This window comes from Oryzias latipes, chromosome 9 (assembly GCF_053564925.1).
Source record: "Oryzias latipes strain Hd-rR chromosome 9, Olatipes_Hd-rR_3.1".
In the NCBI taxonomy this organism is placed as follows: domain Eukaryota; kingdom Metazoa; phylum Chordata; class Actinopteri; order Beloniformes; family Adrianichthyidae; genus Oryzias; species Oryzias latipes.
In genome coordinates, this window is record NC_136245.1 from 32,179,675 (window position 1) to 32,197,136 (window position 17,462).

At 40.1% G+C, this 17,462-nt stretch overlaps 1 protein-coding gene across 5 annotated transcripts in view; it reads left to right on the forward strand.

The window, feature by feature from the left end:
* ksr2 (kinase suppressor of ras 2) overlaps positions 1-17,462 on the forward strand; it is a 126,355-nt gene that overhangs the window by 26,130 nt on the left and 82,763 nt on the right. For 4 of the 5 annotated variants that reach the window (XM_023958217.2, XM_023958216.2, XM_020705590.3 and 1 more), the window contains exons 4-5: positions 345-380; positions 1,725-2,226. In XM_023958217.2, the coding sequence (XP_023813985.1) occupies positions 345-380; positions 1,725-2,226 (538 nt within the window). The remainder of the gene's footprint in view (positions 1-344; positions 381-1,724; positions 2,227-17,462) is intronic. The other variant, XM_023958218.2, reaches the window with a different exon arrangement.

Consider the following 17,462-nt stretch of genomic DNA (forward strand, 5'->3'; position numbering starts at 1 on the left):
TTAGCCTGTCATCACTTGTGATTTTGTTTGTCTTTTTAACCCAACTATTGCCACTTTTTTTTTAATTGTCTTTGCTTTTGTTTTTTATTGGAATTTTTTACTTCCTTCAAATTTAACTTGCTTGGTTCGTGTATTTCACTCACAATAATATTTTAAGGGGTAATAGAAATTAGACAAAAAAAAAAGTTCAAATTTGATGGCAGGACATTTAATTTTTGAGTTTAGCTATAAAAGTTTTTTTTTCCAGCATTCCTGCTGATTTTCTACAGTCCTTCAGATGATTTTAGCTGTCTTCCACTCAAAATCGATCACAACCTTCATCTTTTGTCTCTTTTTTTTTAAAGAACTACTTGAGGAGGATAAATTGCACAGTAATGGAGGTAACGTATTGCCATCTGAATTCAAAAGCACTCATTCTGGCCGCTCACTTTCAACTCTGTCATTTCTGCTGCTATTGCCTCATTTCAAGTTGAAAAGAAGTTTCTTGTGTTATGACTCATGCAGTTCTGCGCTCGCATGTGTCTGAACACACGTCAGTATTTCTCTCATGTCTGTCGCTTCATCCACCGCTGCTGAACCGGCTCCTCATGCTTTTCTAGCGAGTCAATCAGCTGAAAATGTAATTCTTTATTACACAAACAGCGCTTGGTTGTTTTTGTCTTGCTGCCTGTGTTGCTGCTAATGGTCTGGTTTTAAATACAAAGAAGATAACCACCATGGAAGAAATGACTTTCTATTGCAATTTCTTTAAACACATTTCTTTAAATACTTTGAAATTCTTGCTTTTGACTCTTTGGAAAAAAATTGGGTACATGTAGTTTTATTTGTCATTAATAAACCAAAAAATATTTACTTTCTAATTATTTTGAATAGAGCTGTAATTTTAAGTGTTTACTGAACTCAGCCATCTGATGTTTTAAACTGCTTTTGTGTTTTTTCTTTTTTTGAGCTTTTATTTTCTTAAACTTCAATTTGTTAAATGAAACTCCATGAATGTTTGGAGTGTTTCTGGGAATGTTATTCTCATTTTTATGAGTCACTGGGCTTTTCTTTTGAGTCACTGACGTATTAAACACGTTTTGAAAATTGGACAAATTCTCTTGTTTATAATCATCACAGATGAATTAAATCGGTCGTAAAGGCTCCCAAGTGATCCAGTGGGTTAAGAATGTAAGTCCGAAAACTTTGGAGGCTTGGTCACTGATTAAATGAAGAATCTGACCTTTTCTTTTGTTTTTTGAAAAATCTATTAAAATGTGGCCAAAATTTGGATTTATGATTGTTTGTTAGACTTGACTCCACACATTGGCTGATTCTTGTCAGTTACTAGGTTGCCACAGCTTCCTTTAAAATTGAAAGAAAATATTAAGTTTTACGGACACAATTTAAATAAAAAGTATTTAAACTCATAATTAATTGGTATTGCTTGAACTTTGGCCTAAAGTTGGAGAAATGTAAACCTTGAAGTGTTGCTACACCAGAGATTTGTCTCCTTTCTTGAAAACATTGATCATTTTTAGGAAATATTTGTTTTCTAAATTCCTGCGACATACGAGAAAAGCCCAGCGACTTTTGTGACTCAACAGATTTGATTTTTATTTTTTAAATGAAACGATAAGTCATGAATCATTATTGCATATGTGCACTTGCAAAAGTCGGCTTTAAATCTTCACTTGTAAACTGTATGTTACAGTTTTTTTCTGTCTTTTTCACACTTTGAACAGGGAGCCAGGCGAAACAGGACTGGTCAATCCAGTGGCCGACCTCCGAATCTGGCAAAGAAAACACTCCGGTGTGCCAGCCAGAAGCCAGTCAGTGGATTCGGTTCCAGCTCTCCCAAAGCCCCAAAGTCCAGTCCAAGTACAACCAGCACATGTGTCAAAGCCCACAGGCCTTGACCCCTTCTTTGTACGCCGATCGACTGACTGTCGACAGCCCGGCCTCGGGGCTCTTCCCTCTCCTGGACTTTGGTCATCGCTCGCTGCCCCCGTCGCCCCGCCAGAGGCATTTTGGCCACACGCCTCCTCGGACTCCTTTGGTGGTCAACACCATGACTCCGCCTGGCACTCCCCCAATGAGACGGCGGAACAAAGTAAAGGCGCCGGGTACACCGCCCCCACCGAGCCGCAAGCTCATCCACCTGCTGCCTGGCTTCACGGCATTGCACCGCAGCAAGTCCCATGAGTTTCAGCTGGGGAACCGATTGGACGACACACCGACACCAAAGTAAGCACCCAACATTTTCAGGGAAAAATGCATTTCCTAAGAAATTACTGTTATTCAAGTCATAAACTGACTAATTTGATGCTTCAACAATAATAGGTTGTGCCTGTCTGCCCCCGTGTCCCATAAATGAAACAGATTTTGTGTAGCCTGCTTTCAAGTGGGGGTGTGGACTTCCAACCAGCAGAAACCGAAACCAATCAATGCTCACTGGCGACGTCTAGCTCTAACATGGTGGAAAAATGGCGTCTGAATTGACCAAATTCAGTATCTTCTTTGGGACCATTTCACATAACAGTCAATCGCTAAAACGGTTGGCAGAGTTTGGTGGCCTCTAGTGGTGGCATTGCAAACTACGACAAATTTATGGCAAATAAGAATGAAATCCATATGTGAAAATGTTGTAGACCTCAGTAGGACGGGGTGATCGAAGAGGTGAAAAGTATGCAGCCACGTCTAAACGTGACTTGTTGCGATTCATGCTCGCTGAACTTTACTGGACTGAAATAGCTCTCTTGACTCCAGTGTTTCTCGGTCAAAGCAGACAAATGCCTGCTTTCAGCTTGAGAGTTGAGATGCCAATATTCAGCTTCTCATCTTTTTTCTCAATGATACAACTTGACCGACTTGGATGTTTCCCGTTTGTGTGAAGTTTGGAGGCAGGTGATGAAGCCGCGTGGTTCCTGCTGCACACATTTATTTTTTATCCCCCTTATTTAATGAAGAGTGTCGCTGCTGAGTTTCAGCAGATTGTCCGCCTGAAGCAAACATCTCTGCGTCCAGTCCACACTCTTCCTGATCCTCACAAGGACTATTTATGTAACTGTCTTACTTAATGGCTCCTAATGACAGCTTGAGCTGTACCATTCCTTTTACAAGTTTAACCAGAGTATAATCTTTAATCAGATGACAATCGGATTAATTGTGTGCAGAACGTCATGGCCCATACTGAGCCTGTCAGGAGATAAGAAGCCTTCGGACCAGGTTTCTTACCGGCCATCCCTGCGTCTGGTGCTATCCTGATCAGATTTGGCCATAAACAGGGTCCAGTGCTACTTGGTAATGCAGGAACTGACGTATGCCTCAGGAGAGCTGCGGCCATTTTGGTAATGCTATTAGAAGACATTACCCTAACGCTGCTACACTTAGTAGGTTAATATTAGGGAGTTGTTCTCCGCATTCATTATCTGGTTTGGTGTGTGTCTGCTTGCAGACGGGGCCACGTCTGCAGAGGCTTTTCAGGCCGTGGTGTGCATATGTGTTTCTGCAACTGGTGGATTGTAGCTGCACAGAACAAACCACATTAGAGAATTGATTACCGGTCCCCAAACGCTGATAGGCTGCAGGCTGTGTGCTGAACCTCTCTAATCAAAGGCCTGCATCTGCCTGGAAATGCTGCATCTCATTGAGCCTGATGGTCCACCATCCCTTCTTGTATGGCAGAATTTTCATGGTATATTACTTCTTTGTGTTTACAGGATAAAGGTTCTTAAGCATTCCTGTTATATTCCCTCAGATCACAACAACTACTGATTGGAAATCAGTCTTTTCACTTAATGCCAGCCCATTTTGTGTCCAAAGACAATTCAAAGTGCTTGACAGAAAACATTGAAAGAGACGAGTGATCACTAAAATGAAAATTTAAGGAAAGTTACATGAAATTAATCGAAAGTAAGCTTAAAGTAACGGTGTGGATGTAAAGGAATCAAAAGCGCTGAGAACAGGTGGGTCTTCAGCCTGGATTTAAATAAACTGAGTGTTTTAGCAGATCTAAAGCTTTTTGGAAGTCTGTTCCAGATCTGTGAAGCATAGAAGCTAAAAGCCGCTTCTTCATGTTTGGCTTCTCCAGATGCGACACATTTTATCACAGAGCTGTGGAAATAAATAAGTTCTATTTGTTTTTTCATTTCTTACTTTTACTTTTGGGAATAGATCACGTTTAAGTATTTTGAATCAAATCCAAAAATTTTTCTTACAAAGGTTAAGATTTCAAAAAGTCCCTTTTTTTTTTCTTTTATGCTTTTATTTACACAACAGCATCTGTTGTTATGTTTAGCTTTTAATATATAGCGCTTTGTTCCATTTAAATTGTATTAAGCCCTTTGAAAATAAAGTTGATGATGATGAAATCCGCATGACCGAATCAAAAAGAAACGAGTCCTTTAAATCTAAAAAACTAGATGTGGTGAGATTTACAAATGAAATGTTTTCAGTTGCACACATGCACATGTGCAGAGGTTTGAACCTGTACAGGAGCTGCAGGTTTTTGAGTTGTCCGGGTCCGTGGAGGGTCGTGGCGAAGAGCGGTTGCATCTTAAAGGGACCGCAGGTGTGTCTTGTCGTTCCTTTGAACCTCATGGGATGTCAAAAAAATGAAACGTACATGTTCATGTTGTGCATGTGGTCATTGTATTGTAAAGTATTTTTAAGGACACTATAAGTTACATGCACTTGAATTCAATTTTAAACAAATTGTTTTGGAGCAAAGCAGCCCCAGACCATTGCACTACCACCAACGTGTTTGACTGTTGGAATCCTATTCACTTTTCTTCTGATGCAATGGGATGCACACCTTCCAGAAAGATCCTCCTCTCGCTCATCTTTGACTTCCTATATGAGTTTTTAAACTAAATTAAATGAAGCAAGAAAAGGCAAAAAAAGTAAAATCAGAAAAACTTTGGAGTTTCATGAAGTCCATTTGCAAAATGGAGAGAAAATGTTAATCATACAAGAACTTTAACACATAAGACCAAATTTACACTATATATCTGGATTTCCTGTGTTCCCTCCATATGAGCCGCGTTAGCCTTTTTCAAATCTTGGTTTTAATAAGCTCACGTTGCTTTCTCAGCGCTCATTTTGGTTAATTGCGCACACTGTGGCCTGGACACAATAAGCGGGGATTACCCTCTGACCTCGCCAGACATTTTTCTCCTGTTATTTTAATGAGAAATAGGCTGATGTCTCATTATCCCTGGCCACCACACTTCTGCTTAAAGTGCACATTTTATTGGAAAGCTGAATATTGATTTTTAAATTTGCTTCATACTGAAAAGCAGAGGGTTAAATTCGTGTTTGTGGAACGGTTAGTATCATTGTGAATGGGATCTATGACTCCTTCAGAACGCGGTTAAGCCATGGAGGGAATGAATCTGATCCTAAAGACTAATTAGATTAATTTAGCAATGTTTTTTTTAACACATTACATCTCAGTTGTTGGCTTTCTAACCATCATTAGTGGCTGTTCTAATGCATAATAGCCTCTCTTTTCCATATATTCAGTTTCCATCTGCAAAAACGGGCCTCGGATGCTGCTGCTTCTGCAATCACGATGAGAAAATTGCATCCAGCGAGTTTATTTTGATAGAAAAACTTAGGGAGAGCAGTGGTCTGCTTGTGAGGACCCTCATTTTCTGCTTTATAGCTTTCTGATTCCTGCGTTAATGTGTTTGTCTGTGTGATAATGCATTTTCCTTTCAGGTTGCAGTAAACCACAGAATGGTTTCAGCCACCACCACCCCCGTAGAAATAAGGAGCAAATTGTCTTCTTACTGATGTATTCAGTATGATCTAATTCAAGAAGGTCTCACCTTGGAATGAAACGGCTACCAATCTTGCGAGTCCTTACGCACAAGAGAAGCAAACTTTCATCTCTGTGGTGAAATTGGAATTTTTTTTTTCTCGCCACCTGTCGAGCTCATGTCCTAATACCTCATATTTGGTTGCATGCTGGAGTTGATTCACTCCTTGAGTCCTGATGGAACATGTTGCAAAGGTAGGATCCTGTTTGGCAGCTCTCACAGCTCCCAAACAGTTTGAGCAAGACGTGGATTCCTGTTAATGTGACAAACAAAAACATGTTTTCAGACGAGTGCCTTCAGTTTGTCAAAATCCGTCAATTCTGATGGATCCAGTTGCCTTTGACTCGGGGGTCTTTATTGCTTTTGCTCCCGCATTGTTGTGCTGCTACGATGATGATCAGATCATTTGAGACGCTTCAGTTTGTTGTCATGTAAAAATAAATCCTCCTCTGTGACTTGATGACGATCTCTCCAATTAACAGTAGAAGCTGTTTCTAAGTAACAGGATTTTCTTCTCTTTCTGTTGATTCAACACCGACGCTGTTGCTCTGGTTACCTTATCCGTTTCCATGTCTGACGACTTTTTTTTCAGCTCAGAGGTAAATTTTGGCTGAACTTGTTGCTTGCTCTGGTGGAGGACTGCTCATAACTGTGATCTTAAACATCATGCTTGACCTTTCTTCCCTGTACATCCAGATTCTTCTGTGCTGATAAGGAGAGGAGCATCACTCCACTGTAGCACAGAGCGCAGCTTCTCCTTTGTTTGCAGAGTGGAAGCTGATATGGTTAGAGCTTCAGGTTGGAGTAACTTCCAAATGTTTGATGCATGTGGACTGTTTGTAGCTTTGGGGCTGTGGTTTGTTTCAAGAATCAAGCTCAACGATTCAAAGACCAAACTACGATTCTTACTATTAAATTACTAGTACGTTTGAATGTTTGCCATGTCTTTTTATTGGGTGTATAAAATCGATTCCCTTTATGTAAACCTTTTTATTTAGAACAGGAGATCAGAATCAACATAAAAGACAAAAACACACAGATTCAGAAAGACAAAAATGCATTTTATTACTTTAAACAATGTCACACTCAAACGTTTTTCTGTTAACTTCCTGGTTGTCACTAAACCCTATTTTCTGAAATGCGTCACAGGGTTGTTGATAGAGACTGGTCTCCAGGAGCCCCTGGCTTCAGTTTTTTCCCCTTTAAAAAGTCCTTCAGTGTTTGTAAGACAAATAATTTGAATGTAAGAATGTCAAAAGATGCACACACAAAGCCATAGGGGAATACGGGACCTACTGTATGCAGGGACAAATACTCAACGTTTTAAAAGTTTCAAAATTTCTGATTTTTAAATGTGGGTTGGAACGATAATCGCCCAACCGTCATGCTGGAGGGCAATGGCGGATCTAAGTGCAAATGAACATCAAGTGAACATAAAACTGGGGAGTACCAATTTCAAATACAGCCCAAAGACCTTGTAACCTATTAGTTAAACTTATGATACAATAATGGAAAAGGTCCTTACTATTTAAAAGATTTACGGTGGAACCGGCTGCTTTAACCAGAAATGAAACATCTTGACTTTGTGAATTATCTGCTTCTGTCCCCGAACCCGGTTTACACAATGCAGGAGCTGCGTGCAGGCAAGGGACTAGAGGCGCACAATCAGTTCACATTAGGATGGATTTGGGATCCCCAAACCGGACATTGCAGCAGTCGCAGCCAAGTGAAATGTGGACTGCTATTCACCATGCATTCACTCACAACACTACACACTCCTGTACACAGTGTTTGTATGCTATTCACTGTCATTTCTCCCTAAACATTCACACCAAGAACTTTTAAATTCCTTAGACAAATATATATTTAGCTGAAGAGTACAAATCCTAACTGACCTTTGACAAAAGCAAAACTCGAATCCTTTCGCTAGCCATTTCTCCTGTCCCTCAATCGAGTAGTTTTTCTTCGTTTCGTCCTGCTGACTGCTGGTAATCTGTAATATTCACAATCTGATAAAACAACACAGGTATGGACCATTGTTGTTTCCCTTAAATTCAAAAGAAGTAAAGTTGTGTACAGCGTGTTGATGTGTCGCGAGCGGTTATGAAAGTTTGCTTGCCCTCCTACGTTGTCAACAGGAAGTTCTGTGACATCGTTTGTAACCTGCACACCCACAGTTTGTTGATGTGTCATCAGCCATCGCTCGTTTTTGAATTTGGTTTGTTTCCAAAGATGTCTACTTAATTTATTTGTGAGGTGTCATATCTTATTGTTTGTTTTTTCTAACATTTAATTTTGTTTTCTAGAAATGAATTATATATTTTTTAAATGTGTTTTTCGTTTATATTTTTTGTTTTGTTTTTTTCTGATTTTTTTTTTTTTAATCTAAAAATGTAATGCTTTTTAAAAAAAGTATTTTTTTTTAATTTTTTACTATTTTTGTGATCTTTAAAATGTTTTTTAATGATTTGTTGATGTGATTTGCACTTCAGGGCCACCTTACAGATCTATAATTTCTTATATCTTTTCATGGTAAATGTTGGGTAAACAAGGTAAAACATGTCTGTGATCCCTGCTTAGCTCTTAATCCTTTCAATTGTGCCACTTAGAAAACTAAAGTTTAAGAGGTGCTGGCGTCTCAGAGTTCTTATTTTCCTTGAAATGCCATTTAATTCTGCTTATGATGCAGTCTTTCCATCTCCGTCCTTCTCTCATCTTTATTTTTTCTGCATCCTTGTGGCTCTACCACCCCCACCCCTACCCCCACCCCATGCCCTTTTCAAAGAGGAGCGGCTCTATGGGCTGGAGTGCCAATTAATGAACCTCGTTGTCTATGTTAATAAGTGGTAACATGCATTCGTGGAAAAGGCCAAGTGAGTTTTCAGTCTGTCACAGGACCCACTAGGCACGTCACGCCAAGACGGTTCTGGAAAGTGGGCGTTTTTGTTTTTCACTGCCTCTTGTCTCGCCCCCCCCCAGTAGGAATGCTAATATTGTATAGTTAATGCCACCTTATGAGACTTTCAAAGCTTTTTGAATGTTAAGCACTTTCTTATTGAATTGGATGTTTGCTAATAAATCACATGGTGCCGCGGGTTGGCATGATTCACCCTGAGCTTCTCTCAGGGTAATTCTACCACGCAACTCTCAGGGGACGGAAATTTGCATTCCCTCCATGACTAATTTAGCTGTTTGCTTTCATATGGCTGGTGTACACATCATATATTTCTTTACCCCTTCCCTTTCCTCTTTCACTCTCCATTTCCTTCCCTTTCTGACTTTACCCCTCTCATCAGGCATCTCCTTTTAGAACCTGTCAATGTTTTATCCCAATCGTTTTGGTGTATTTCTTTCTTCAGGATTTTGTTCTAGTTAGTCATTCGTTTGGATTCAGTTGTTGATCAAGTATGGAGCATCAGAGAGAGGTATAACCCCAGGGCAGTAGAGGGTTCTGCTGTCAGAAGCAGAGAGATCGCCTCAACCATTCTGGATGATTTTTTTTGAAGTTCCAGCATCACTCTTGAATCTTGTAGTTGGTTTAGAAAAGCGTTGGCTGATCATTGAATTTCTGGTATTCTAAACCATGATGAGGTTTAGCCCTGTGGCTTTCTCTTCTTATCTTTACTATCTTTTCTTTTGGATAGAGTATAATGTGATGTGGCATCACATGACCATCTGTGGTACTCAAGCCTAAAACTGAACCCAATAGAATAAGCCAAATAATCGAGACGGATGTTTTATTGGCCTGAAAGAATGTCAGTGATCATTATCTTTGTCCATATTGTGAACACATATTTTAAGTTTTAGTGTTCAGAGGAGAAGAGCCCAACATCTGGATAATTTGGAGTCCAGGAAGTATGTAATGGATTTGGGCTGAATCATTTTGAAAAATAATCAAACTGCTTTCGTGATTTCTAATATTTAGATGATCAAGTCAGAAAATAAGGCTGCAGAGTGGTGTAGTGGTTGGCAGAAGGCCCTGGTTTAAATCCCAAATAACTCCTTTCTTAGTGGAGTTTGCATGTTCTCCTGTGTGGGTTTTCTCCTCTGTATATGCAGATGATACAGCTTAATCTGTCTCTTCATCTAGTTTAGTAATATCCAACAACATGAAGTAATAACCTATTCCTGCTAACCACTGCACCGTGGCAGAGTGGTTAATGCTCTTGCCCCCGGTTCAAGGCCCGCCTGGCGAACCAGAATAAAAACACCAATTAGGGACTAGTTGAATAAAGGTCATTGTGTCTGTGTTGTTAACTGACTTCTTAGGTTTTTTCCATTATCAGACACGTTTTTGTTTTTTCACATACCTGACCTGTGTCGACGGATGTCTCCCGTCTTCGTCAAGGTCATCATCAGATGTTAGTGATGTGAAGTATATAATAGCGGATGATTGTGACTGACAAACTTTGACAGCTGCCTCCACCCCTTGATGTCCGTTTTCTGCTGGAGGATGTTACTCCCAGTATGAGAGAGCAGGAATGTCCCCTCATCCCGGTTCATGGAAGTGTGGGCTCGCTTTCGAAACGTCCGTCGAAATATGGCAGGTATGTGAACACAATACCTGACAACTGAGCTGTCTGATAATAGAAAAACCTAAGAAGTCATCGATGGGGGACTTTTCTGTGTGGAGTTGGCCCGTTTTCTCTGGGGACTCCGGCTTCCTCGCACCATCCAAAAATATGCTCCACAGGTTAAATGGTTACTCTAAATTGGCCCTAGGTGTGAATGTTGATGTGCATGGGTAAGTGATTCATGGCCCTGCGACAGACTAGCGACCTGTCCAGGATGTCCCCTACCTCCGCCCACAAGTGGCCGGGATATTCTCCGGCAGCACCGTGGACAAAACAGTTTTAGAAGATGAATGAAAGGAGTTGTTTATTTTTAAATGGGTAAAAAAAAAAACGGTCAAAATGAAATGTTTTGATAACCAATTCATCAAAAGTTTTACAACTTTGGGCTCAAAGTCCTAACAGAAAAGTTGCATATTTTGCAACAGAATCAATTCAGTAACTTAAGGAAGTCAACCTGTTGGGTATGACATTTAATCGAAAAATATTATAGACCACACATTTAAGTAAAACTCTTAATAAAATAAGTAGGAAAATTTAAATAATTCGACACAATGCTAATGTCAACATTTCTGGTTTGCAGTATTTAGTTTTGTGCTACTTGGACCATTTTCCTGTCAAGGGCAGCCAAAGAAGACCATAACAAACCTGGAAAACTTGCAAGACTGGCTCAGGGTTGTCCTTTTAGGAATAATATCAACTGGATCCATCATGGATGAAAGTCGATTACTGATGTGTGTGGTCTGGTTCTGAAAATTACACAGACCCTTCAGCTTGTTTTCACAGTCACTGCCCACTTAGAATACACATACATGAGGTTATGTTGCCATTAGGGTTGGGCGATGTCCCCTAAATTGGCAGTTGACGATGTTTGCAGTCAACCATCGGGATGGACGATGATATCGTCGGGGGGGGGGGCTATTTTTAATTTTTCGTTCTTATATATATAATTGCCATTCGTCATTTTACTTTATTTATTTTATTTCCCAAATAATGACTCATCTGCGATGATCCAGTCTAAACTGAGGGAAGTGACTTTTAAAAAGAAAATCAAATAAAAAAATTGAAAAGAAGTGGTCCGGTCCTGCGTTTGATTAGACCGGTGGAGCGAGCGACCGTGTCTCTAGCAGAGCAGACGGACTTACAGTTTTGTGTTTTAGGGGAAGTAAGGATGCTTTGTTACGTGTGGGAGACTTAGGACTGTGATCCGTCCCGCAGCTCTACGTGAACGAGCAACCGGAATTTAGGAGAAGCGGGTCTCCCGGTAAAAGTGCGTGTCGGGGCAGAGCTCGGAGCGCTAGCTAACGCAGTGTAAGCTTCGAAGCAGAAAGGCCGCTCAGTCCTTAGAAACCGTTCAAACATTTGTGTTTCCAGTCGTGTCCCGACAAAATAAAGGCTGATGTTAATCCACATATTTACGTGCAGCCAAGATGCAGATTGCAGCGTTTCACGCATGGATTTATGTTCATGCTAATGTTGTTAGCCCGTGTTAGCATACTGCTAATCCTGGCTTCCGGCTCCGTTTTTCAACAGAAAAAGCACTGACCACACGAATTAAAATGATGCGCGAACAGGCGCTTCATAATAACCGTAACATTAGTAAAAGCCCGTTTAGGAGATCATCTTGTATAATACCGAGCTGACGTATCTATGTATGTATGTATGTAGCCGCTCGGCGGAACTAAGTTTTTAAAAACACTGCTGCGCATGTGCGAATGATTTATTCCGACAAAGTGTGACCCATGTGAATGTTTTTTATAATCTGAAAAAGTTTTTCTGGACCCATCTACACGGTTGGATTCTAATCCGACCATTGATCCCATCAAGATATTTTGCACAGGTAACCGCGGCTTATAGGGTCGACTCGCAGCTTCGCGGGGGTGTGGCATCACGATGGTGTCTCTCCATCGGGATGTCAGTCAACCATCACGATGGACGATGGTATCGTCATATTGCCATCTTCTTCTTAAAAAGTGGAAGAATGGTCTTTACTTTGGTAAAGACTTATGGGGTTCCTTAAACACATAAACAGTCTGAGAACATGCTGCATTGATGACTCTAAATTGTGTGTGTGGGGGGCATGTGTGTGTGTGTGGGCATGTGGGGGTCAATGTGGTTGACTTGCAACCTGTCCAGAGTGTACCTCGCCTTTACTCAACAGTTGCTGGGACACGCTCCAGCAACTCCATTACCCTAAAACGGATTAAATGGGTTTATAAAATTGATGGATTGATAGATGAAAGTCAGAAAATTTATATTTTGGTGACGCTAAAAATGTATGCATGAACAAATAAACCAGCTTCAAACTCTGCTTAATGTTTAGAGATCATTTGAGGTCAGATTTATCACAATTGCAAAAAGTTGATTTAGGGCGTCTATTGGACAGCTCTGTGGAATAAAACTGAGCCTTCAGGTGCTTGTGTTGGCCTAAATCGGTCTTATCTGTTCCAACATAGACACGGGATTTATACGTCCATGTGGTGGTGCTCTGGCTATGGGGCATCAGGTCCGCTATGGTGGAATTAATCCTGCTGGCTGATCAGATTGCTATCTGAGGAATTAGGAGGTCCAGTTAACAGCTGTCCTGGTCTTTGCCCTGATCATTGTGCTGCAACAACAAAAGCTCTTCCAGCTGATGTGCTGTAGACACTACTGGATTTATTTCCAGGTTTTACGATCACGTCTGCTGAAACACCAGATTGGGTTGTGTTAAAGAAGAAAACAATCAGGATAGTGGAAATGTGTGTTTTTAAGTTTTCCTTATCTGAACTTTTTATTTGTATTGGTTATTATTGGGAAACGCGCACTCAATGCAACTTTTTTGGTACTTCTTAAACCTCAAAACTTAGCTTTCGTTATCATATTTTTACAAATGAATCCATGTTTATGCTCTAACGAAAGGCTTTGTCATGTGTGATTCATGCGTCAATGATGACATTTTATGGGATATCTGCGTGGAATGCACAATACAAGAGTTATACATCGGTGGTACATATGTGAAATGTCCATTAGACTCATGCGGACATATGTGGAAAGGTCGTGGAAAGTCGCAAATTTGCGTATGCAACTGGCAAAATTAACAGACAATTGTGTATGATTCACGTAATAATTGTGTATAAACTATGCATAAATGCCAACCTCATGATCTTAGCACCAGGACATGTTGGCATACTCCCATGATGTTGTACTGTTGGAACTATCAACTGCCAGGATAAATAGAGCTGTGGTCTGAGGTAATGGTGCAGTTAAAGATCAGAACTCTGGACAGGTGAACGTAGGGGCATATCAGTGGTCTTGTATGTCTTTCGTTTCCCTAAAATTTGCTTCTACAGTGGATTTCTTCACCAAACTGCTTACCTATTGCAGATTCAGTCTTCCCAGCCTGGTGCAGGTCAACAATTTTGTTTCGGGTGTACTTGGACAGCTCTTTGGCCCAAAGTAGAGCTTGGAGTATGCCTGAGATTGTAGACGGGTGTCGTTTTCTATAGATAACCAGTTCAAACAGGTGCCATTAATACAGGTAACGAGTGGAGGACAGAAGAGGTTACAGGTCTGTGAGAGCCAGAAATCTTGTTTGTTTGTAGGTGACCAAATACTTATTTTTCCACATAATTTACAAAGAATTTTTTTAAAGATTATATAATTAGATTTTTCTGGATTTTGTCTCTCATAGTTCAGGTAAATCTGTGATGAAAATTAAAGGCTTCTCTCATCTTTTTAAATGGGAGAACTTTAACAACGGGTGGCTGACGAAATACTTTTCTGCTCCACTGTTTATATGCATTTTGTATGTGCGTGTGACACACTGTCATATGTTCTGTTTTGATTAATTGCTGTCGTAGGGGAATCCCTGCGGAGCTGGTGCCATTGGAGGGTGGGGGAGGGGTTTTGGATGTTTAAATTCTTATTTGAAGTGTTACTTGAAATGGTTGAATGAAAAATTGTTTGCAGGACTGGCACCCACCTAATTACTGATTCTCTTATTGGAACATCTTTGCAAAGCACGACATCTCTTTGTTCAACGGTGACACAAAGCAACACGGCTGCAGGTGTTTATTCTTTCCACTATTTTAAAGTATTTCAACTTTCTACTTGTTGGTTTATTGCCTCACCACACCCTAATAAACCAAAATGTATCTTTCTTATGAGTTTCATTTTGATTGCAAATGATTGAAATAATAAATATTTCATCATGTAGGAGTAAAAAATGTTTCTTTAATTTTCCTTTCGGTCAGCATAATTTTACCCACAATGTTGCATCTGTTCTTGGCGCCGAAGGCCTTTGAGGCTGTGATGGATCGAGTGTTTCTGCCTGAAATTGCCGAACAAATAGATGATCCACAGGACTGGACCTGCACTTGTACCGTCACGGTGGTGGCAGCAAAGGTCCAGCTTACCTGTAATTCACCATGTGCACCGGTTCAAAACGAGAGTTTATACCACTGACTGGAACTTGGCTTTCCAATATGGGATTACACGGCCATCGGAGAAACGTGGAAACGCATTCCACACATGTAACACCAGAGAACAGCTCCAGGTCCACACCGGGGGTGTCCACGCATTAGAAAAAGTTTCTGACTATTTTTTTTGTTGTTTAGTAAATAATCCGGGTGTTGTGTTGATCGCAGTGCTTTCCCCAGGGCAGACATGGCCTGATTAAAACTTCCCCACTTTATTTAGCTGGGTCTTGTGGGAGATGGTGTTCAAATTGTCTGACAAACAAAAGTGTTGTTTCTTTACCTCCTGGCTTTATGCTGCATCTCAGGAGCTTCTTATTCATGTTGTTGACTCTCCGAACTTTATTCTTTTTTGGAAACTTATAGTAGTTATGAATTTAGTGCTTTTTGCAGCAACTTACATTTTATATAGTGTCTTGAACTCATTGAATGTGTTCATGTCCAATGCTCTCGAGTGCATTTTACTCCAGCTTTATTCCACAACTTCTGTTTTGCATTTGTTTTCTTTGCACACACACACACATGTTCAGCACACACTATGAAATAAATTAAGAAAAAATAATTCTGTTCAGTTTTTGAAATTTGAACTACTTTGCTTACAGTATTCCAAACTGCTTTGCTTCCAGGCAGAAAATCTTTAGTTTTGCTTCAGTGGTCATACAGGCAGGACAGCTGGTACCTTCCCCTCTGCCGCCCGATTTGGTGTTGATGTTTTTTGAACCATAAAATGAATTTAAATGATTATGCATTTGAATTGTTTTAACAGAACATGAATATTTCTGCAAAATATTTGCAAGGATTGAAACATTATTGGAGAGTGTGTAAGGAAGAAAGCAGTTTTGTGCTACCACAGTAATGACTCCTCATCACCGCAATACCCACCTTTCCCTCCTGACTTAACAGACATTTAACCCATTTTTATTTTTTATTATTAGCTTTTTATTAGATCAGAATAAGATTTTCCAAAACCTGTTTTATTCCTATTCAGCATATGATTTCAATAAAAAAAAAAAAGCATTATTAATCCAGTTAGGAATTGTCACATCAGAGGCATTTATCGTTTCTGTCAAAGCCAAAGTTCTTCTCCCTCAGAGGCCCCTGATAGAGTGAGGAGACGCGCGTCTCCACATTAGCCGGTGACCTCTGAATATTTAGCCGTTCGGCGTGGCGTTCACAGTGCGGCTAAGCACGCTCTGAGCCGTGCATCCAAAACAGTCTGTGTGTGAAAAACGACGCAGCAACTTTTGCTCTGTTGGATAAAAGCTCATCCATGCTAATGAGGGCTTTGGCTTCTTTGCTATTAATGATAATTTGGGTTAGAGGGGATGTCAACAGCAGGCCGTCAGCAGCAGCCAGACGCTGCTCCTCCCTCCCCTCCAGTCACTCCTATATCGTACGTAGTGAGAGTGCTGTCCCCTTAGAGGCCTGGAAATTGGAGTCATGATTATGAATTTATATGAGCGTTTAAAAGCAGAGGTGAACTCAAAGGCCACAGTTGCTGTTGGAGAATGGATTTATTAGACAGATGGGCTTTCCTGCAGTGATTTGTGAACAAGAGGGCGCTCGTTTGGGGGGTTAACGGCACTGGAGTGGGCGATGGAAAAGGTAAACCTTAGCTGGAATTCAAAATCCCCCAAAAAAGATTAATTGCAGTTATAAAGTGCTTCAGGCATTTAGAGCAGCATCATTTTCGATCTAATAGTAAAAAAGTTTGATCACATTATTCCAAGTTCAATTTGAGTCTTAGTTGTGGGAAGAAGATTAATGACGTTGAGCATCAGCCTTCCAAATTAACAACTTTTTTTCTGATTTTAAAAACCCACTCTGATGAAAATTGTGTGTATTAAGAGGTGAATTTGTTATGAACTCTTGCTGCTCTGCTGAAATTATACCCTAAAAAATCTACCGTTCTTTTTCATTGTGGCTAAAAACGTCATAATTATAATTAAAAAACCACTTGGTAAAACTAAACTAAAATAACTGAACTAGATAGGTCCAACAGGTTATGCGGAGTTGTAACACAAATAAGTCCATCCCCATTTACTTTCACTAATTTAAAATGATTATTTTTACAAAAAGAAATCATTTGTAAAAAAAACATTGCTGTGGTTGGATTAATTATCAACAATAACCGCATCTTATTAAAACTTTAGGTCAAACTTTAGTTTAACATTTTTGCATGTCAGAGAAATAAACTTGCTTTTTACTTTGTGTGACATTGATGCTTTTTTTTTTCAATCTTTGGATTCTACAGTGACCAAAATCCTAGAAACTAAAGTAGCTAAAAAGCTTTCAGTATTCCAGACCGGAACATAAGACCCAGGAAATGTAAACCATTTGTCTGCAAGGAAATGCGCCACAACATCAAATGGTGATTACCTTCAGAGTGTGCTAATGCATGTTGTTGGATGCAGGGACAACTCTGTGCATTTCAAAGCCTTGGAGACGAATGGTTCTTTATTTCTATTCATCCCAAACAATGTGGCAACAAAGGAAGCAGCACAGAAAGAATATACATCATTCAAAAGTTTAATAGAAAGAGTTTTCATGACTGGTGTTTCTGCAGAGGAAAAATCATTTGTCACTGGTTTTCTTTTAGTTTTGTTTTGCTGTCTTTGCCTGCACCATCA